The sequence below is a fragment of the Leptonychotes weddellii genome, chromosome 5, assembly GCF_054177405.1.
Source record: "Leptonychotes weddellii isolate Sample4059 chromosome 5, ASM5417740v2, whole genome shotgun sequence".
Classification (NCBI taxonomy): Eukaryota; Metazoa; Chordata; class Mammalia; order Carnivora; family Phocidae; genus Leptonychotes; species Leptonychotes weddellii.
The window spans coordinates 126,386,203-126,410,533 of NC_138373.1; the positions used below are offsets into that span (position 1 = coordinate 126,386,203).

Genomic DNA, 24,331 nt, shown 5'->3' on the forward strand with positions numbered 1-24,331 from the left:
GCGCCTGGGTGGCTCAGTCGTTAAGCGTCTGCCTTCGGCTCAGGTCATGATCCCAGGGTCCTGGGATCGAGTCCCACATCGGGCTCCCTGCTCGGCAAGAAGCCTGCTTCTCCCTCTCCCATTCCCCCTGCTTGTGTTCCTGCTCTCGCTATCTCTCTCTCTCTGTCAAATAAATAAATAAAATCTTTAAAAAAAAAAACAATGATGCTACTCCTCCTAACAACAGGAATAAAAAAAGGATGTCCAGCCTTACTATTTCTTTTCAACATTATTTGGAGGATCCTAACCAGATAAAGTCTGTCTTTATTTTCACAAAATATGATCATCTACATAGAGAGCAACTAGAACTAATAAGCATGTAGAGCAAGATAGTAGAATATAAGGTCACTATAGAAAAATAAATTGTAAGTTTATATATCTTCAATGAAAATTGGAAATGAAAATGTTAAACCAATTTCTGAGATAATATTTTTTAAAAATAAATAAATGGAGGGACATTCCATACTCATGGATTGTAAGATTCAATGCTGGTAAGATATCAATTCTCCCAAAATTGATCTACAGACTTAATGCAATCTCAATAAAACTGTGGCAGGTTGTTTTACTGTTGCTTGTCTTGTCTGTAGAACTTGACAAGTTGATTCCAAAATTTACATGAAAATGTGAAAACCAAAAATAGTCAAAATAAGAACAAAAGTGTAAATCTTTCAAGGGTTAGTATAAAACCACAGTAAATAAGACTCTGTGGTATTGGGAAAAGACAAACTTGTAAATCAATGGAAAAGAAGAGGGAGTCCAAAACAGAGCAAAATAGATATGGTGAATTTGTTGTGGTAAAGGTTTGATCATAATTTTGTGAAGAAATGATAGTCTTTTCAACCACTGAAACTGAAACAAATTAATATCAGAGGAGAAAAATTGAACATTGACACATGATCCGCAAAAACTAACCATTCATGGAACACAGACTTAAATGTCAGAGCTAAAGCTATAAAACTTCTATATAAACTATAGGAAAAAATCTTTATTACCTTTATTAAGGCAAAAATTTCTCAGGACCCAAAATCATAAATCATAAAAGAAAAAAAGATAAACTGGACTGCATCAAAATTAAAATTATCTTCTTTTTGCAAGATACTGTTGGAGTAAATGAAAAGACAAGCAACAGATTGTAAAATATTTATAAAATATGTATCTAATAATGGACTTGTTTCCTCACTATGTAAAGAACTCTGAAAATTTTACAGGAAAAAAAATCTTTTAATGGGTATATAGCCATTAAGTATAATGGCCAAAAAGCATTAGACAGCATGCTCAATATCATTACTTCTCAAGAAATGAAAACTAAAACTCTAACAAGATACCATGATATATTCATTAGAGTAACAAAAATAAAAAGGAATGACGATACCAAGTGTTGGTGAGAAGGTTGGAACAATTAGAATTCTCATACCTTGTGTTGATGATGCAAAATGATAAGCTACTTTGGGAAACAGCTTCCTAGTTTCTTATAAAATTAAGGATCACTTATTAGACAATCTAGAAATCCCACTTGTAGGTATCTTTTCAAGAGAAATCAATATGTTTTTGAATATTCATAGCAGGTTTCTTCACAATAGCCGGAAACTAGAGATGTCCCTAATGTCTATCAGTTGACAACTGGATAAACAAATTGTGGTATAACTAAACAGTGGGATACTACTTAGTAGAATATACTAGTGATACAGGCAAAACTATATAATAATTTCAAAATTGTTATGCTAAGTGAAAGTAGCCACACTGTATGATTCCAATTATATGAAATTCCAAAAATATCAAAATTATCCTCACAGACAGCAGATCAATGTCTGCCATGGTGTGAGTGTCAGTGAAGGTTGTGACTACAAAGGGACAGTGGGAAAATTTTAGGGTAACAGGAATGTTCTCAATCTTGATTGTGGTGGTGATTAAAATCTAATCAATGTGAATTTTGAAAATGTGAATTTTACTCCCTAAATATTATACCTAAATAATTTTAATAAATATATTGGATGAGTTGATCAATCAGTGTGTTGTCAGTCTTTACATGGCTTCTTCCTAAGGGATTTTCAAAAATAATTTTATTTTCTTTTTCTTTCTTTTTTTCTTCCTTTTTTTTTTGTCTTCTGGCTCTTAGGACTCCCAATGCATAAGAAGCAAATCCACCTAAGTATAGGCTTATAACCTATACTCAACAGGAATTAGTAAAAAGTCTTGAACAGGAGAATGAAATCAAATATATAATTTGGGAAAATAAAACTAGATTTAGCAATCAAGAACGATTGGTAAGGAGAGGGTAGGGAACAAGTTTAAAAACCCCTGTAATATTCCTTAAATAAGGTTTTTTTTTTCTCTTTAATTGTAAGTGGAAGATTAGAGATCAAAAGAGACTTTAGGTCTAGAGCCAGAGATTTTAGATTTAGCTGCCTATAGTGGAAGCAAACTACTATAAAAATGTACGTATGTACAGAGAGAAGCATACGACTAAGGACTGAATTTTAGGGCATGTTCACTTGGTTGCAGTGGAAGAAAGAAAAGGAGTCTTTCAAGGCAGGGACAGAGCAGTATCAGATGCTACAGAGAGAGCAAGGGAAATGAAGAATGAAATTAGGTCAGTGGATTCAATTACTACAGCTCCAAATATAATTTTCAAACATTGTTATAGTTTGGGAATAGAAATAATTTCACAGAAAATGAAGGAGAGCATGTGGCTGAGAAATTATAGCAGGAGGCATAATGTTGTAGTTTGAATCTGGTTGTATAGAAGAGATATAGACCCAAACCAGAGAGAACAGTATCATCCTATAGAACGGTTTTAAGCACAGGGACTATTAGAGAAAGCGGGGTCAGTGGAAAGGAAGAGACTGCTGGAGGAAAAAGGACTATCTGAAGGTTAAAGATCCCCAAGGTGCTAAAAGAGTAAGGAGAGTGATACTATTGGTGAAAACCATTAGATGGGGAAAAAAGCAATCTATTAAGATGGGCACCTGGGTGGCTCAGTCGTTAAGCGTCTGCCTTCGGCTCAGGTCATGATCCCAGGGTCCTGGGATCGAGTCCCCACATCGGGCTCCCTGCTCGGCGGGAAGCCTGCTTCTCCCTCTCCCACTCCCCCTGCTTGTGTTCCTGCTCTCGCTATCTCTCTCTCTGTCAAATAAATAAATAAAATCTTTAAAAAAAAAAAAAGATGGAAAGTAGAGAAGATTTATTCTTGCTGCAGGGGAAGTCTGTAACATTTTGTCAAAAAACCTTACTGAAAAAGAGTTCAAGGCCAATGTATCAGTATTACATGTACATGGCCAGGACTTTAAAATGCTGCTGTTATTTCTTCTTTCTTTTCATTACTACTTCCCTCTTTCTTCTACTTGGTTCTTCCTGTCAAGACCAGCTTCCAAGGCGAGTCAAAATTGTATTATTTTAATGCCATTATGATTGAAGGCTACAAGAGACTCAGAATTTTAATTAGTTACTAAAGAATTATCACAAGTCCTCACATAACAGTCATTTGTGAAATGCAGGTTTAATTTTACAGATGAGAAAACTGATGCTCTGTGATAATATGTAGCTTGAGAAAAATCAAAGTGCTTATTAAAGTGATAAAATTGGGATTAAGCCCTAAGGTCCTTTATTACAACTCATATAACCACAGTATATAATAAATATTTTCTTTTGTTCTTTCCCTCAGTGAAACTAGAATCTATTGTTGCCTTCTGAATGATAGCATTCCCTTGTGATTAATTCTAAAGAGGAGTTTCCACAGTGCAGTTCTGATCGCCCTCCCTCACCCCCCGCAAAAAAGCCAGTTCCATTTCTGCCAAGGTAGGACCATGGGCAAGTTTGATTTTTTGTTTGTTTGTTTGTTTTTGCCTTTCTGAGTCTTGATTCCCTTATTTTTAAGTAAAGGTATACTTCTAGATACTTTGTAAGGTCCATTTTAGTTCTATATCCCTATGAGTCTAAAACAAGACTAACTGCCCAGCCATATGTATGAGCAAAACTTTTTCTCAAGATGTTAGGCGAAAAGTCCTGAACTCCAAATCACTGGACTCATAAATCCCTCCTTTATATAAAAATAAATGTTGTATCTACTCTACTATAGTGAGGCACTAGAACTTGGCTCCCCACTTACATCTCTCTTACTCTTTAACATAACACTCATAAGTTTTCGACCAGGAAGCTCTTATTTAATGTCCATACTTTTCCTCTAATTTGCTTCAGTATTGGCTTGGACTACTCTCTCCTCTCTTTCTACACTATTTCCCTACACAATCTTAACTTTATTTCCATGCCTTTAAATATTATTTACATACTCTCATCCCTGAAACTTAAATCTCAATCCATATAAACAACTCAGACCTGTCAAGCTAAATCACATTCTCCTCCTCCCCCCACCCCCGACAAATTTTTCTCTTCTTTGTGCTCCTTGTTTTGGTAAATGCCACGATCATCTCTCTAGTAGCTCAGCCCAAAACTTAAAAAGGCATTTTTAACTTTTTGCAGCACATACACCCAATCCATCAGCAAGTCATCAATTGCGACTTCAAAATACACCTCAGCCCAGTTCACTTCTCTGTCACCACAAACTTCAGACTCCCATCATCTCTTCCCTGGTCTCATACCGTCGTGCTTCCTGCTTCAATTCTTGTCTTACTCCACTAATTTTTTAAGAGCATCCAACATAATATTTTTAACACATAAACATGACCATGTAATTCCCTCACATAAAACTCTCCTATGACTTCCCATAGCACTTGAAAAAAACCCCAACTCCTCTAAGACCCAACATGATCTGGCTGCAGGGAAAGTTTAATTTAACATCACTTTCCTGTAGCTCACTAAATTTCAGTCATGTTTAAGTCCTGTGCACCTTGTCTTAGTTTCCTAAGGGTGCTATAATAAATTACCACAACTTGTTAGCCTAAAATAATAGATATTTATTCTTTTTTTAGTCCTGGATGCCAGGAGTCTGAAATCAAGTTGTTGGGCAGTTTAGGGTTTTGTTTTTTGGGGGTTTTTTTGTATATACTCTGAGGGAGAATCTGTCCGTGATTCTCTCCAGCTTTTGGTGGTTATCAGGAATCCCTGGCATTCACTGGTATGTAGGTGCATGACTGCAATCTGTCTCCAGTTTCACATGGTGTTATCCTCGGTGTGCTTCTCAGTGTCCTCTCATCTTCTTATAAAGATACTCGTCATTGGATTTAGAGCCCATCTTAAATCCAGGATGATTTGATCTTAAGATCTGTTTTTTAAATAAGGTCACATTCTAAGGTTCTGGGTAGACATGAATTTAGGGGGACACTATTTAACCCACTACACTCTTCGTATTATTTCATCTGCCCAGATCATTCAGCATCTACTCTTTAGATGGTTCATCTTTTTTAGAGTTAATTTCTCCTTGACTTTATCTTTCATTCTTTTTTTTTAAATTTTATTTATTTATTTATTTATTTGAGAGCGAGAAAGAGAGCAAGCGAGCACAAGTGGGGTGGGAGGGGTTGGGCAGAGGGAGAAGCAGACTCTCCACTGAGCAGGGAGCCCGATGCAGGACTCGATCCCAGGACCCTGGGATCATGACCTGAGCCAAAGACAGACAGTTAACAGACTGAACCACCCAGGCACCCTTATCTTTCATTCTTAATAACAGCTCCCTATTGCTGCCTTCACAACACTAGCCAAATATGTATAATTTCAGTGGTATATTTTACTTTACATAACAAACACATATATAACACACAGATGCATACTAAATATAAATACATTCTGAATATAAATATATAAATATAAAAAACATATAGTAACATGTTTGTGTGCATGTGCATGCTCTGTGATCAGTTAAGAACATGAGAACTTTTTTTTATTAACATATAATGTATTATTTATTTCAGGGGTACAGGTCTATGATTCATCAGTCTTACACAATTCACAGTGCTCACCATAGCACATATCCTCCCTAATGTCCACCACCCAGCCACCCCATCCCTCCCACCCCCTCCACTCCAGCGACCCTCAGTTTGTTTCCTGAGATTAAGAGTCTCTTATGGTTTGTCTCCCTCTCTGGTTTCATCTTGCTTCATTTTTCCCTCCCTTGCCCTATGATCCTTTGCCTTGTTTCTCAAATTCCACATATCAGTGAGATCATATGATAGTTATATTTCTCTGATTGACTTATTTTGCTTAGCATAATACCCTCTAGTTCCATCCACATCATTGCAAATGGCAAGATTTCATTTTTTCATGGTTGCATAATATTCCAGTGTGTGTGTGTGTGTATACATCTTCTTTATCCATTCATCTGTTGATGGACATCTATGCTCTTTCCATAGTTTGGCTATTGTGGACATTGCTGCTATAAACATTGGGTGCACATGCCCCTTTGGATCACTACATTTGTATCTTTGGGGTAAATACCCAGTAGTGCCATTGCTGGGTCATAGGGTAGCTCTATTTTCAACTTTCTGAGGAACATCCATACTGTTTTCCAGAGTGCCTGCACCATCTTGCATTCCCACCAACAGTATAGGAGGGTTCCCCTTAAGAACATGAGAACATTTCTTAATCTAACTTTATCGTGGTATATACTCAAATAAAGCTAGAAAGAAACGAGTGCAATATTTAAGGAATTAAAAATAATTTTTTAAAAATCTCCTGAAGAATAAAGAGTATAAGGAAGAAGGAAAAGCAAATGAGCAGAAACAATTGTTAAGTCTAAAAAGGTGTCAAAGGGGGGGTGCCTGGCTGGCTAACTCGGTAGAGTATGTGATTCTTAATCTTGGGGTCATGACTTTGAGCTCCATATTGGGTGTAGAGATTACTTAAAAAAATAAAATTAAATAAACAGGTGTCAAAGATAAACTATGAGAAAATAATGAGAAGTCAAAGGGAAGATGCAAGGCAATAACACTTTGTATTACATGAGTTGTTCAGAAAAAAAACTAAAGTTCTAAAAAATTAGACTTTGCACTGTGTGTATATATCACATCTTCTTTATCCATTCATCCTTCAATGGACATCTGGGCTCTTTCCATATTTTGGTTACTGTGGAGATATATATATATATATATATAATATATATAAAATATATATATATAATACACACATATACATGCAGTGGAATATTAGCCATAAAAAAGAATGAAATTTTGCCATTTGCAATGACATGGATGGAACTAGAGGCTATTATGCTAAGTGAAATAAGTCAGAGAAAGACAAATACCATATGATTTCACTCATGTGTGGAATTTAAGAAACAAAACAGATGAACATAGGGGAAGGGAAGGAAAAATAAGATAAAAACAGAGAGCAAGACAAATCATAAGAGACTCTTAACTACAAGAAACAAACTGAGAGTTGCTGGAGGGGAGGTGGTTGGGAATAAGGGGTAAGTGGGTGATGGGCACTAAGGAGGGCACTTGATATAATGAGCACCGAATGTTATATGCAAATGATGAATCACTAAAATCTACCCCTGAAACTAATAATACACTCTATGTTAACTAAATTGAATTTAAATAAAAATTTTTTAAAAATCAGACTTTCCAGTCTATTAATTTCAGTTTAAGTACTATAGAGTCCTCTGATAGGATCAGCACAAAATAACTAATTTTTTTTACTTCCAAAAATATGAGCTTTTCATAGACAATAGCATCATAAGGGAAAAGGAAGGAAAGTCAGCTTCTCAGTTATTCCTATTAAATCCAACCTTGACAGGAGATAATAAGAATTAGATGTGTTGCTATAGATACCCTGATTGATATATATATATCTAAATAAAACCTTCATACACTTTAGCAAAACCTCCATTTTTTATAGTTACACTTTGGCAATACATTTGAATTCTTGTCACATCTTCAACATTAATATAAATGAAACTTCCTTTCAGTTATCTGCAACAATCTTTCTTACTATAATATATTGAAAATGGAATTCCTTCATGTCCAAATAAATATTTAAAATTGTTTGAATAGCATCAAAATATGTGAACTTAAGTAATGTCATGATGATTTTAGAATTACATTTCTTAAGGGCAAGAACATGGCATTCTTCCTGTCTTCCTTATGGCATCCAACCTCATCTAGTTTAGATTAGCAAATCAAGACTGCCATATAATCGAAAGAGCTGATTAGTGGCCCCAAAGAAATTGATTCATAACTAGAACTTTAAAGGGGAAAGGAAGGAAGGGAGTCTTACTGTACGATATCAACTGTATTCTTTTATTTTCTTAAAGATTTTTATTTATTTATTCATGAGAGACAGAGAGAGGCAGAGGCAGACAGAGAGGGGGCACCCCACGGAGCAGGGAGCCCGATGTGGGACTCGATCCCAGGATGCTGGGATCACGACCTGAGCCAAAGGCAGATGCTTAACAGACTGAGCCACCCAGGTGCCCCTCAACTGTACTCTTTTGCTTAATACTAGTGATGTCCTCTAAAAACAGTACCAGGTAAAGGCTATTTTATACTTGGAACTTTTTTTTTTTTGGCTGAGAGATTAACTTCCAATATTAACAAACATAAAATAAACAAAACATAATTACAAGTAACAAGTTCCAGATATTTATAAATATTTTAAAAGAATACTAATATAAACCCTTCTCTAATTATTGCTAGTGATGTATGCATTTTGGTGATTTGTTTACAGCATTAAAGTTTTGCAGAGAGTAGCAAAACAAAGAAGATACTACTTTTCAAATCTTCATTCTGGAGCAGCTTATCTATTTACCTAATGAGTATAATGCTATTTTTGGTACTTTTTTGTTTATCAGTTTTAAGTATGCATAAATATACTCATTTTTGCAAAATTTTTCATATTCCTAATTATCTGGGAAGCATAATATTTTACATAGCTTACTCATAATAATCCATCTTCTTTCCACTTAAAAAAATCAAACCAGTCACATTTCCTTGAAAATTTTCATTTCACTCATTTCAGTATTAGCCAAAAAATACATGTGTGATTTAGCTATTAAAGGGGAGTAATTGTATTCAATGAATCTTGAAAATTGGACACAACTCCAGCTATTAAATATGGAAAGGTCTGGAAGAGCTATTATATTTGGTTAAATAATAAGGAAATACAGAAGGAAGGATATGAGGAAAAATATTTATTATTAAATAGAAATAAATTCAGATATAAATTTTGATAAGTGTAAAGTACTTTGTGTGTACTTCTGATGTGTAAGTACTTGGTAAGCATGATCTCTGTATAGTGCATGCATATGGTGAGCTGTCAATATTTTATTTTTAAAGATTTTATTTATTCAAATTTTTTTTTTTGAGAGAGAGAGGGAGAGAGAACAAGCGGGGGGGGGCAGAGGGGTAGGGAGGGGGATAAGCAGACTCCACACTGATTGTGGAGCCCAATATGGGTCTCGATCTCAGGACCCTTAGATCATGACCCTGGAATCATGACCTGAGCTGCAAGTTGGATGCTTAACCAGCTGTGCCACACAGGTGCCCCTAGAGATGCCAATATTTTAAAGGGAGTCATATTTATGAGTGCACATGGGTAGGGAAAAGAGTTGAGTTCCTAGTGAATATTAGTTGCTGAATAAATATTTGAATAAAATAATGACAGAGTAATTAATGAATAAGAAAGTTCACTTCTATTCTTAGAATGTTGAAATTTTATCATAAAAATCATTATATAATTAATATTTAATGATATTAACATTATATGATATAAAATCATATAATTATATAATATAGGAATATATCATTATAAATAAGTACTCAATTTTTATCTACATTTTGTCTATACCTATGTATATGATTATATTATTTTTCCCTATTCATTAACATGGTGAATTACATTCATTGAATTGTGAATTTAAAACAACCTTACATTTCTGGAACAAACCCAACTAGTTTCTGATGCCATGTCTTTATGTATTGATTCATGTAATTAGCTAACATTTTAGGTTAATTTTTCAGGCTTTGCTTTAAGATTTTTCCCTCTGGCCTCATGTTGCAGACAGACCCTAGGATCTCACGTTCATCCCTTCTCTAATCCTCTCCCTTTGAGCATGGGCAAGGTCTAACTAAACAGAATATGGCAAAGGTAATAGGATGTCATTCCAATCACTGCATATGTATGTGTATACATGTGTATACCTGCACATGCGGTGTGTGTGTGTTTGTGTATTTATATACATGTGTATATATTTGTATATATGTATATATATAAGCATATATACCAATAATTATGTGAACTTGGAAAGGGAGCCTCACTCCATATCAAAATGCAGCCTAGCCCACACCTTGGTCACAGCTAGTTAAACCCTGACCAGAAGACCCAGCTTGGCTATTCCCAAACTCCTGACCCACAGAAACTGAGATAATAAGTGTGTTGCTTTAAGCCTCTAAAGTTGTAGTAATTTGTTACATAGCAATAGAAAACTAATAAAACTCATAAAACAACTTGGGAAGTTTTTTTTTTTAATGTCTTTTAAAGCTTTTAATAATTGGTATAATTCCTTCATGAATGGATTCTACAATCCATTCATGAAGCCATCTGCTCCAGCAGTTTTCTTTGCGAGATTTTTATTTGAAGATTTCTTTCATATAGTAAAAGTATTACTTGTATTTCTTATTTCTTGTGTTAAATTGGCCCCGGTGTATTTGCCTAGGAATTTCTTCATTTCATCTACAACTTAAAATTCATAAGCATAAATTGTGTTAAAAATCCTTTCACTATATTTAATTCATTTGCACCTTCTCATTTATTTTACCAACCCATCAGAGAGTTATCAGTTATCAGTTAATAATTTTTTCAACAAATCAACTTTAGCTTTGTTTACACTCTTTTAAATATTTCTACTCTGTTTTATTAGTTTCTGCTACTTGCTTCATTATTTTTTATTCTTAAGTTTTATTTGCTTCTTTTCCCTTACCTTCAAAATGAATACTTACATCATTAATTTTTAGCCTTTATTTTTTCTAATATATATAAATGTTGTAAATTTCTCTGTGAGGCTTTAATTGCCTCCTATATGTTTCAATATGTAGTATTCAATATCACTGAATTTAAAAATTTTTAATTTTCAAATTCTCTGACCAGTGAATTATGTAGAAGTATTTGTCCTACTTTTCAAAACCTTGAGTATTTTCTATTTATCAATTTTAAAATTTCATCTTTTTACTAATTTCTAGCTGAATTCTGCTATTTTAAGAAAATATTCAGCCTGATGCAATTCTTTAGAATGTGTTGAGTCTTCCTGTATGACACATATTTGCTTAATTTGTAGAAATCAAGTACAGAGCTCTCTATATATCACTAGGTCATGTTTGTTTTTCCTATTGCTCAACTTATCATTATTTTTACAAATTTTATCTTCTTGTTCACTTAAGGTACTATGAAAAGTATTAAAATGTTCCACCATGACCGAAGTTTTTTTTTAAAACTTTTTTATTTCTGTTAATTTTTGTTTTCTGTATTTTAATGTATGTTATTAGGTGCATAAAAATTAAAAATTTTTTATCTTCCTGGTATATCAATTTTTATGTTGAAGTATTTCTCTTTTTACACTTAGTAATTTTTTTCTTAAAGACTATTTTCTGATATTATATAGCTGCATAGGCATTTTTTTTAGTTAGTATTATACAGTATATCTTTTCTATCATTTTATTTTCGACCTTTATTCTTAAATTTAAAATTTCTTTTATAAACAACCATATTTTTAAAAAAGTCATTCAGGCAATCTTTATCTCAAATTTATCATTTTTTCCCACTTAAATTTAATGCAATTACTTAAATACCTTTATTTAAAAGTTAGAATAATGATGTTGGTTGTAATGTAAAATTATAGTTAAGTTCTTGCTCTTTTAGAGAATGGTGAAGTAAATAAATGAAATCCAGTGCTTCTAAATAGGCATAGCAGGAAGATTGTTTTTTTAAAGTTTGAAGAGAGAGCTGTCTACAGAGGGATAAAATAGTCATTCATGTGGATTACCAGTTTTAATCTGTAGTAAAAGAAAGGGAGAGTAGAGAGAATAACCAGGATTTTCCACAAAACTTCTCACCATACTCCAGTAAAAATATAAATGATTTCTATGAGTAAAATATAAGAATATCTGCAGAATTTATCATGTAGCCAGAACATGATTTAGAAGTTTTCAAAAAACCTTGGTGAACTCTTTTGGTCAAATATTCAATTTCTGGTATTTTAACTTCCCACTTTCCCATAACACTTATAATTTTCTAAATATACTTCAACAGTTTCAAATATCTTTTTGAAAAATAATATAATCTTGGAAAATAAAATCATAAAATCTTTAGGATATATTCTTAGTATACAGTGTTCTTAAACCAACACAGACTTTAACTGAAAGTAAGAATTCTGCAGAATCTCAACTTTAATTTATTATGAATATATAATCAGATTCCTTTTTAAAGTGCCTGCCATCATTATAATTAACATTAAGTGAAAAAAAGAATATGCATGCAATTTCAAGCATTTACATTTTGCTGGTTCATATTTCCCTGACTGTATGCATTTGAAAAAGAATATCTAGTTATAGCGGAGTGGCTAGAGCAAGTTGTTTTCCCTAAAGGTAAGTGTTCCTTCACACAGAGCACAAGTTCCTTGGGTAGGGCTAGAAGGCAAGCAAGCCTTAATGTTGCCTCCTATCCTCTGGAGGCCAATGTGGGAAAAGGGGAGGATCCTAGCCAAAAACTTTTGAGGTTTCTTACCCAGCCAAACTTTAATGAATACCACAAGTGGAAAGGGGGTAAATTCTTAGAAAACTTTTCTAGCTCCTTTTCATGTTGCCAAAGGAGATAGAGCATCACCTTATTGGGATCCTTGGAAAAGCAAAGGCAGCAGCCCCAGAGCTGAGCATGTCCTGTCACCTGAGGCTCTGCTGGAATTGCCCATCAGACCCTTCCTCTTAGAGGGCAGCTGGGGGGCAATCATAACTACTTTCTGGAATAGCCAGGCAAGCATCATCCAGTAGACTAATCTCACTGAGGGTGAACGGGTATTTAGTTGTTAAGCTACAGAGGCACATGGAGGTTATTTGGGGCTTCCTAGAAAAAAATGATGCATAGATACTTTTGAAAAGGATATCTAAAAACCAGTTTTAATTTCAGTAACTTTGCCAATTAAAGCTGATGTACTGTAAACAAGCTGCAGCAGCCAGCTTTATCAGTTGCTAAAGCCATATATAGAATTGAACTACTTTTAGGTAAAAGGAAAAGAAAGACCCTGGATTTCCTTCCAACTAGAATAAAAGTTTTAAAATTTAATGCAAATTAGCTCTTTAAGAACTGGCTCAACATTTACCTTTCAAAACAATCTTCCAAAAAAATAAAAATTAAATGCCCAAAAACACACTTACTGTGATTATTGCCTATAACAAAAAATCATGTATCTCTATACCCCTTTTTATACTTATTAATCATGTTTTAAAAAGAAACAATTGCTAACTAGAGTGCAAAAATCTACTGCACTGAGTTGATATTTTCTTCTATGGTGCGTAGAATAGCACTAAGTTCACAATAGGCATTACAAATATGCTTTCTAAATAAACCTTTATTTTTACTTTATATTTTTCACATTTTATTGAGCAATTATATGTACAAAGCTGTATTCATCCATCTGTCTTTTCAGATAAACATTCTAAATTATAAGCATCTTTGAACAAGAATAAAAATAGTTCCACTTTATTGTGTTAGATAAGAAAAATCTAATTAGAAACCACCCTCTTGTTTAGTCAAGAACTCAAGAGACTAAAAAAATCCGTTCTGTTTTTTGTAGGAGGAAATATATATATAAATATATATGAGTATATATGTTATATATGTTTTATATATATTATACATGTTCACATATGTTACCTATAAATACATATACACATATATACAAATAAACACATTTATGTATAATAAAAATAAACAATAGAGAAAAGAATAAGAAAAGAAGGCAGGCACAAAAGAACAAAATATAAATGCAGTTGAAATTATATTACTCTTGGACAAAGTTATGACATGTGTTTTGGGGAGCAAAGATAAGTAAATTAATTCATACTGAACTTTATGTGATCAGAAAACATAATATATCAATATATATTTCAATGTTTTATGTTATTATTAACAAAAATAATGTATCTTTGCAATAATGTAAGTTCCTAATTGATTTTACTTATCTTGTTTTTTTTCATTCACATATTAGTTTCCCCTCAAAATTTTTTCAAGTACTTCTTTTTTTTTTTTAAAGATTTTTTTATTTATTTGACAGAGAGAGACACAGCGAGAGAGGGAACACAAACAGGGGGAGTGGGAGAGGGAGAAGCAGGCCTTCTGCAGAGTGGGGAGCCCGATGTCGGGCTCCATCCCAGGACCCTGGGATCATGACCTGAGCCAAAGGCAGACGCTTAACGACTGAGCCACCCAGGCGCCCCTAAAGTACTTTTTTCCTTATAATTACAAATCAACAGTAAATAACAAGACTATTTCCAACAAGGAGTTGTTTCATTACTCTGAGCTTCTCAAATAATAATTATACTGGAAAAATCATTTCTAAAATGTTTCTTATCACATTAATCATTAGTGAAACAATATGCCAAAAGATCTCATAAATGTTTCCCACATTCAGTATTATTTTAAACCTAACTTTCAGATGTTAGCCTATAATTCATCTCTTTTCTCACTTTCACACTTAACATAAACTTTTGAATGTAGGAAACCACATTCAAATGTCCCCTCTAATTAAGTAGTTTGTGTTGAAATATAAATGATTAAATAGTTCTAATCAGTAATACATTAATGAGTAAGAAATAACATAACATGGGAATTATGGTAACATATATGCTAACCATCCCATTACTCTCATGATAAAATTCCTGCATATGAATGATCTTTCAGTATTTTGGCTACATATTCATGCCATCAATATTTTAACTGACCATTCTGACAAGTTAAAAAATAGTAATTAATTGGTTAGAGTGAAGTTGATTCCTTTCTTTCCTATTCCCTATCCACCCTGGTATATACCCACCTTCTATGGAGAATGTCCTTTGTGATTCATCAAATTATTGGGTTAAATTGATTTAAAATTAATTTACATAGACTATTGCTTTTCCTTCTCCAGTTAAAATATAGCATACAATCTAAGTCAGTTCTTTGCAATGATCCCACAATATTTAATGAAGACTTTCATTTATATAACAATTATAGTGATGAACACTAACAGGATTTGCACATACAATGTATTATCTGAAGTATTCTGTGTAGTAACTCATTATATATAACCACCTTGTGAAAAAGATTTTATTTTTACCCTTATCATAGAGTTTAGGAAACTGAGGCACAATGAAGTAAATAACTTGGTCAAGATTACATACATACTTAGGAAGAGGCAGAGCCAAAAATCAAATTGAGGCCACTTTCCAGAGCCAACACTCTAAATCACTATATCTTATGTTATTTTCCATGGATTACAAAACAATTCAAATTTGGATTTACATAAAATGTAATGTGTATACTACATTGTATATATATTTAAATTTTGTTTATTTTTTGTAAATTAAAGTCTGAGTGACATCTATATGTATACTTGGTATGAATTATTACAGAAACTTTCCTACCAGTTAACCTTTCTCATCTTCGTGGGACACACAAAATGTTAACCCTTCTAAGTCACCAAGTCTCTCTAGCACATTTATCGTAGTGTTCTGTGTTCACTCTTCTCTATCCTACTTTCCAGTCTTATCTTCCCCTCAAACTTTTACTGTGCCTTCTGAAACCCCTATTTTACAGTAAACAGTCTTTCCTGTGTATTTTATCACTTTGTTGAAGGAGACCACCATCACTTTATCTTAACTGAAATGAATTTATGTAACTTCATGGGTAGCACCAACATGATTGTGTTCATAATTTCTTAGCTCACTTCAGACGGTAAAGTTGGCACCTTTCTTGAGAGCCATTAGAATTTCCAATCCATTACTCCTCCAGTCTCAAGCAAAACAATCTCTACTTTGAGACCCACACCATTTCATTTTTTCTCCCCCGCTTTACCATTCCTTGTCATTAATAACTATAAATGATATTCTCTTTCCACAATATAAATGACTTTATTTAATTAGCTGAATTCAATTTAAACGAGTAACTCTATACAAGTAACAGATCTAAATAAATACCAACTTCATTTTTCACCCAGCCTTGCCATTAAATATGCTTTGTCATGTCATATTACCTCCCCATGTCTGACTGCTTGAGCTTGAGCACATTCATAGCTTTCTGGTCACTTAGAGTTATAGGAATAAGTTTTATTTTGGATTTTAAGACTATTTCAGGTTAAGAAATTCTAATAAAGCCCTGTATCAAAACTTTAATTTCTTATTCAACTCAGTTTCCCTGATCATTCCAACTTAGGACTGAGGAACTTGTATTGGGAAGAGGGAAATGATTCATTTTTTTTCACCTGTCTTCTGTCTTCTTCATAGGACTTCCTTCTAGATTAGGGCACGGATATGAAAAGGGATTACAGAAAAAAATAGGCCAAGTCTTATATGACTGGTGACTTAGATAGGAAGCAAATATCTTATTCATTGATTATGCATGTCCCCATATTCCAAGAGATACACAGTAATTTCTCTCTTACATCTATTCCATGGAAGCACCTGCTGATTTAGCTGCTGAATAAATATCCAAACATGGAGATACGATTGGCTCCTTCTTTGAGTCATTGCTTTGGGTTCACCTTCATTTGATTTAGAAGAGGCACACCCTTCTCCCTTTCAAAGGGTAAAAACCTGTAGTAATCCCTACAGTTGAAATTCTGCTGATGCCTTTGTGGTCATCTCTTAGGCTCAAGGTGATGATTCACAGTGGCAGGACTGATATTACTGTAATTATTGCTCGGTAAGTCTTTGGTGAGTATGTCTAGCACTTCTCCATAGAATGTGGGGATATTTATCATCAATTGTACTATGGTTCAGGGCTTTCAGTAATATCTTGAATCAACAATGGAAGTTTCATTTTTATCTTTTATACGCTGCCTTTTTTTTTTTTTTTTTGCCTCCCTTATTTACTGAAGTTTCCAATACCTGGTTCACAGTTTCACCCTCTGAAGACCCTTTAGCATTATCATTCTTGTTTCATTAATTTGTGCATTAAATACTTACTGAAGGCCCACTATGTTGAAAGCATTGCATGCAGCTGTAAGCCAGACAGAAAAATCATCCTCTCAAGGTGCTTATGTATAGTGATATTAAGCAAGGTAAGTAAATGAGATATACAGTATCCAAAATATATCCTTCCGGTTTTATATTGCTGTTTTTTTTCCCAGTGGTCAATATTTGAATTTATCCATGAGTCCTACTTCTTTCCCTACCATAAGGTTCTATTAATACTGCTTTTGTAAGGTCTTCACTCTCTGCTATTTTAATTCTTACTACCATTACCATAGTCTCAGGACACTGGTATAATCTCATTACAGAATTACTGTAACATTCTTAATCTCTTTCTCCATTCAGTATTCTAGTTATCATTTTAAGCACACAAATCTAATCATATAAATCATGTGCTTAAAATGTATTGTTCTCATTCATTCAAAAGAGGCAAAGACCCTTACCATACAGAGTTTTATATTCTAGTAGAGGAACACAAACAATAAACACATAGGGGCAAGAAAAGAATATTGGGTGCTCCTGGATGACCTCTCTGTTAAAACAGCATTTTAACAGAAACCTAAAGAAAATGAGGGAGTAAGCCATGGGGATATATCAGGAGAGAACATGCCAAGCAGAAGGAATAATAATAGCAAGTGCTTGCCTGGGTAAAGGGTAGCAAATTTTTAGTACAACTGAAATGGAATGAGATATGGAAAAATAAAAAAGGTAGAGGAGTTCCTAGAGGTACAATAACGAGAGAAGTCATGAGGGTCTTAGAAACTACTCCATTGGCTTTGGGAATTTTATTCTGATGGGAAGCTGACAATGATGTAAGCCTAGATGTGACATGATCTGACTTTAAGAAACTTAACCTGCTTGTTTCACTGAGTATGTGCATGTGAGAAAGGATGGTAGCTTTGACCAGGCTGGTAGTTTTGTAGGGTTACCAAGAATTGGTTGGATTCTAGATAAATTATGAAGGTAGAACCTATAAAATGACTCTGGGTCTTGATTTTTTGAAACAGTAGCCATGAACTGATATGGGGGAAAACTGCAAGAAATTTGTAAAATGACAGTGAAGATCAGAAGCTCAGTTTGTTAACTTGTTATGCTTTAAATTCCTTTTTTGAATTTATAAGTGGATATGTTGGATACACAAGTCTAAAGTTCAGGGAAGTGATCCAGCCTACAGATGCAGTTATTAGAGTCTAGATGGCATTTAAACTGTAAAACAGGTTGGGATTATCAAGGGAATGAATGTAGCAGGAATGATTGCCGGACCCACAGAAATGATCCAACCAAAATTGGTCTCTCAGTTTCTTGGCATCATAAGTTCCAGTGCACTTCATTCTCTCTGTACCTCACCCATTCCCACAACCTCAATCTGGATCTTATTAGCACCTAGAAGTGTTTTGGTCCTGAAATGCTTAAATCAAGCATCTTACTCTCTCACCATAATCTTCTATCCTTCTTCCTATACCCACTGCACCTGTTTTTCAAGTTTACTGAGAATTCTGAATCCTCTGTTTTATCAATCCTTTCCTATCTTCACTACAATTCTTATTCAGCTTAGACTCTGGGATTTTTGCTAATATTCTCAATTATCTTGCCCAACTGGCCTTCCATAGCAATGGTCTCACAGAACAACCTGAAATTAAAATGGTTGTAGGCATTCTCCCTTCCCATACCTGAGCTACAGAGCACTGCTGGAGGTAAAAGTAAACACACCTTTGAGTCACATAACCACTACAAATTCACTGCCTACAACCACAAGTGGACCTCTAACACTTTCCAGTATTCCATCTGTGGTTTACATAGTTCGCCCATAATCCATAATAGATAAATCATCTCTATATTCCTGAGATACTTCATCCCATCATCTCTCCTATTACTATCAGCTAATTAGCTCCTTTACACTTTGTGGGGAAAATAAAACCATTAAATGGACACTTTCAATTGCTTTAGACCTCCATTTCTAAAAAGAATCCTTTCTTTCTCACTCATTTCACATTTGAAGACACACTGCCCTTTCTCTAGAACATGCCCTGAAGTCCATCCTTTTTTCCTCATCTTGTGCTCTATCAATTAATTTCTCTTTCCTCAGTAAATTCTTCTCCCTTTTTATGTACTTTCTATCTGTTTCAACACACTCAACCTCATATCCTGTATTGGCTATTATTCCCTCCCACTTCTTTATTTATTTATTATGAGCTCTCTTATCTTCTCATTTGGAATATAATTTTTGGAGATGACATCATCAACTCCAATGGCTTCAGTTACTAACTATCCTACATGTCCAAATCGATGGCTATAAATGAGATCTCACCTCATTGATTCCAAAATCACTCATATATTCCCAGTTTGGTCAGCTCAACTTAATGTGTCCAAAACTGAACTCATCATCCCCACTCCAAAAGTGCTCTACCTCATGAGATTCTTGTCTCTATGTATGGAACTTTCATCCACTCAATTGCCAAACCAGAAAGTTCAAAAGTCAGCCTTGACTTCTCAGTAAGTCTCATTCTCTTCCCTCTAAACAATCCCATTATTCTTGAGTATTCACTATGTCCTTATTATCTCATCAATCAGTCCATTCTTCTCCATTCTCACTGTCACTCTATAGGTTCATATTAATCATTCGGTGTGTTACTCAAAATGTTGATGTTCTCCTGAGATACTGCCCTCGACTAGTTTTATAATTCAGTGGGGTAGACATATACATACACACACAGGCTGCAATTACCATCTTTATTATCTTTCTTTTGGATGACTGCAAGAGCCTTTCACTTGTCTCCTTGCTTTATCTAAATCACTCTCCAAGTAGAGTCAAAAGAAAAAGAAAAGCCTTCTAAAGGAGAGAGTTGATTAAATGATCTCCTGTTTAAAGACTTTAATGGTTCCTCATTCTTAGTATAGAGAACAATTCCTTCCATGAAATTTCTCATGTTCTTGCCCTGGCCTAACCTAGCCTTCTCTCTTTACCAATACCTCCCACACTCCAGCTTGTTTCATACTCTAGCCACAGTAAGTTATTTTCTCATTTTTTGACCTATGCACACACTATTTCCTCTGCTTAAAATGCCATGCCCCGCTCTCCTCAGTTGGCAAACTTCAACTTATCCTATAATTATCAAGTTAGACAGTATTTCCTTCTATTCACCTTCTTTGATTCTCTAGCCCCTTTCTTTCCCAACAATTGGATTATATGGATTCTCTTTCTTATTTTCATCTCATACTCTGTCTACTTTACCTTGTAATTATTTTTACCAACCTGTCTACTCCACTATATTGCAAGATTCTGAAATGAGAAACTGTGTATTTTGTATCGCTGTATTTCCAAAACCTAAACAAATGTCTAGCACATAATGTACACTCAAATATACACTGAATTTTAAATAAACAAATAGAAGAATGAAAGTATGTAATACAGCAATATAAAGTCTAGGTTGAAAGAAATTATATTAGATCACAATGCAGATTTGCATTTTTTTTATTCCCTTATCTTTTATAGCAAGTAAGTAGAACATTGGCATTTTTTGAATAATCAAATTAAAATTGGTTTTGAAGACATTCAAATTTTAAGACCATTTACAATTTGAAAAATATATAATCTGGTCTAAACAGCAGCCTCAGGAAAATAAACTTGTTTCAAATTCTGCAGGGTGTTTACCCAAATTGCTAAGAATCATCAAGAAGACATTAAAATGAGAACAGAAAGTACAAAAATATGGAATGTACAACTCTGCTTCCTCAATGGGGAAAAAATTAATAGAGCTAGAGAATGTTCAGGGCAGTGTACATAACAAACCCAAGGATGTGGATTAGAGGAGTATTCACTTATTCACCACACTTTAGAAATAAAGAGAACCATTAGCATTTGGATAAAGGAAACAGAACAATTAAAAGCACTAAGTTCTGTAAGAAGCAAATTTATAGATCTTATTACTTCAAGGTAACAAACAGAAAGAAAACCAGGGAAGAAGCTGCATAATGCCAGTGGCATTATTGCTGTAAGTTCTGGATGAGGCAAATGAGGTAGACTTCAAAGTCTTACTCTTAAATATCTGAAGTAACCCTAGATCCTATTACCATTTCACTGCTATTTAGACTGCTTTATATGGGACTAAGAAATGATTTAATTATATAGTTTCTCAAGTAATATGCTCTAGATAGCTCTTTAACAATGGGGAGTACTAAATTTATGTGTACTGTTAACCCCTAATTAGATTGCCTAAACTCGTGTACTCTGCAATTCGCATGATGTTTCCCACTCTACGAAAAGGTAAAAAATAAGCACAGTATGGATTTTAAAAAATGTAAGCAGCAGTATAAAATATCCAACATCATGGTAGAGCATGGCCAAGACAGAATCTCTATTTCACAGTATTATAAACTACACACACACACACACACACACACACTTCACTATTAGCTACTGGGAATGAAGTTGATGAAGCTTGCCTTCTGTACACCATCTTTCCTTTCTGTGATCTTTTTTTCCTTTCAAGAAGCTTCTTTCAACAACTAGATTTTTATACCCACTCAATCTTCCATATTTGGAAAATGTTTTCTTGGAAGGATATGATTAACTTATTTTAACATAGAAATCATGAATAAGATTTTTATCACCCTTGCAGAAGAAAGGTATTTAATTTTTTTAGTTTATTTATTTATTTTTATTAACATATAATTATTATTTGTTTCAGGGGTACAGGTCTGTGATTCATCAGTCTTACACTATTCACAGTGCTCATCATTGCACATACCCTCCCCAATGTCCATCACTCAGCCACCCCATCCCTCCCACACCCCACCACTCCAGCAACCCTCAGTTTGTTTCCTGAGATTAAGAGTCTCTCATGGCTCCCTCTCTGGTTTTGTCTTGTTTCATTTTTCCCTCCCTTCCCCTATGATCCTCTGTTTTTTTTCTCAAATTCCTCATATCAGTGAGTTAATTTTTTATTTGAACCAGGGACAAATCCTTTTAAAATCAATTGATCTCTAACTGTAGAATTCTTTTAGGAATCAGTGGACAGGTGAGGGTGGGATTTTGAAGGAAACGGATTTACTCTTCTAATAAAAGTTGAGTGCTATGTACAAACACCATGCCAGGCAGGAGAGTAAAATTATATCACATAAACAGTCACCTACACTACTTAAATATAAGACTGGCTGTAAATCCTGTCACAATATCCTGGCTGGTTGACTTACATTTCATCTTGCCTTAAGCTGTAATGTAATAGGTTCAGGGACTAAATATAAGCAGCTATCTGAAGACAATACATTTTTTCCCACATAAATTTAGACAATGAAAATAAAAGGAAGGGAAAGGACTAAAATATGTTGTTTAGCCTACTTTAGGAGCAATTTGATGATTAGACAACATCATGAGATATAGGAAGGAGACAGGAGAGAAAGAGGTGCCACTGAAAGTTATCTTTTTAACATCTCACTGATGTTTTAATGTGATTATGAACTTCACCTAGATACCTCGGTGAAGTATAACTAAAATTGATAACACTGGGTTCTGTATGTTCAGCATTAAACCTCACAGTGCTAAGTGAAAAGCAAACAGTAATAAAAATTTATGCATTGACTCTCTGTTGAAATAGATCGAATCATAATACTTTAGATATACACCATGAACTCATGTTTGTACTTCAAACATGAAACCACATGTTATCTTAATCAATATTTTCTGAAAGCAGGTATCACAGAAAGAACTAAGATGTTCCAATACTAGACTATCAATCTCTTCTTATTGCTTAAAAACAATAATCCTTTAAAATTTTAGAACACTTCTCTAATTTTCCAGAAGCTCCCTGGATAAAGTAGAAAAGAAATAGCAATATCAAGAATCAATACTGTTGATAAAATGGGTCAATAAAATTTTTCTCAGTAACTACAAAATACATTGCAACCCAAATCATACATTCATATCTAGAATGGTAAACCCTCAAGTTCCAAAAGTTTTGCTGTAGCCCATAGGACATAAAGTATTTACATATTCTAATGAAAATTTTATTCTTATTTTTAGAGTCAATACATAGAGATGAATTTTATGAGATATTAAAACTTTTTAAAACACCAAACAATATCTCAAATCAAGTTCATATTTGTATTAATTACTATATATTAGTGTGTGTGTGTGTGTATATATATATATACACACACTATTGAAATAGCTATATATTTCAAAAAGATAGCTATATGAAAATTGTATACAAGTAATTGTCTGATGATCTGGTGTGTACATAATTCAATTTGTCAATAGTTAAATTTAATGAAGAATCTAACTTACCGGCGGATCAGCCCCTTTAGAACCAGTCAGCCCTCCTGTTAGGGATTCGATATCCTGAAAAGGGGAGAGGTGTTGATTGTAAAATGCCACTCAACAGCATGGAGAATTTCCCAGTCCCATAGTGTCATATTTTCTTTAGCTACAAAGTTAGGGCACATAGCTACATTTGTTTTCTTTGTTTTATTTTCAGACAATCTTGCACACTGTAACACTATACAAATAGCCTGTATCTAAAAATCTAGGTATTTTCTAATTCTGTGGAAACCATAAAAAGAATAAAATGTAAACACTCATCTTGAAATATGCAAAAAAAAAAATCACTCTAGGTAGGAAGGCAGTTTTGTTCTCTAAGGAGTCCAAGTGAGGACATAACAGAAAAAAGAAATTTTAGTAAAACTGCAATTTAACATATTATTTGCAAGAATATAAATCCCTTGGAAAATGCTTGCCCTATAAAAATTTTAATTATCTGTAGTCCACTCTATTACTGAACTTAAAAGATAAAAATATAAACAGATACGGATAGATTAGCTATTCTTTTACAAGGTTTGATTTCTAATCTTCAGTCAGTAACTACAGAAGATCATGCCTGAATAATAATAATTGTCAAAAGTATCATACACGGAGAAATGGGTGATGCTGTGACAAACTAGAGAGCATATGCCCAATTTACAGGTACACATGCAGCTTAGCCAAAACTGTCTGCTCAATGGCTGCTGGAGGAGTTTGGGGCTACATTGAAGAGTTACACTTCTTGACAAAAAGTTTCTTTCTTGTGACCCCAGTCACTTATCTGTTTGTATCTTTTTGAAAGGATAGGGATGAGGAACCTGGGAAATACAGTTGCAGTAAGAAATCAAAGATGGAAGATCACTGAGTCAAGATTGAAGGAAGAGAAAATTAA

The 24,331-nt window shown here is 33.9% G+C and overlaps 1 protein-coding gene across 11 annotated transcripts in view; it reads right to left on the reverse strand.

Moving 5' to 3' along the window:
* The window catches only part of PPFIA2 (PPFI scaffold protein A2), a 464,553-nt gene that overhangs the window by 354,918 nt on the left and 85,304 nt on the right, over positions 1-24,331 (reverse strand). For 8 of the 11 annotated variants that reach the window (XM_081822131.1, XM_081822133.1, XM_081822137.1 and 5 more), the window contains one exon: positions 23,428-23,481. The exons of the other annotated variants lie outside the window; for them this stretch is intronic. In XM_081822131.1, the coding sequence (XP_081678257.1) occupies positions 23,428-23,481 (54 nt within the window). The remainder of the gene's footprint in view (positions 1-23,427; positions 23,482-24,331) is intronic. 11 annotated transcript variants of the gene reach the window in all.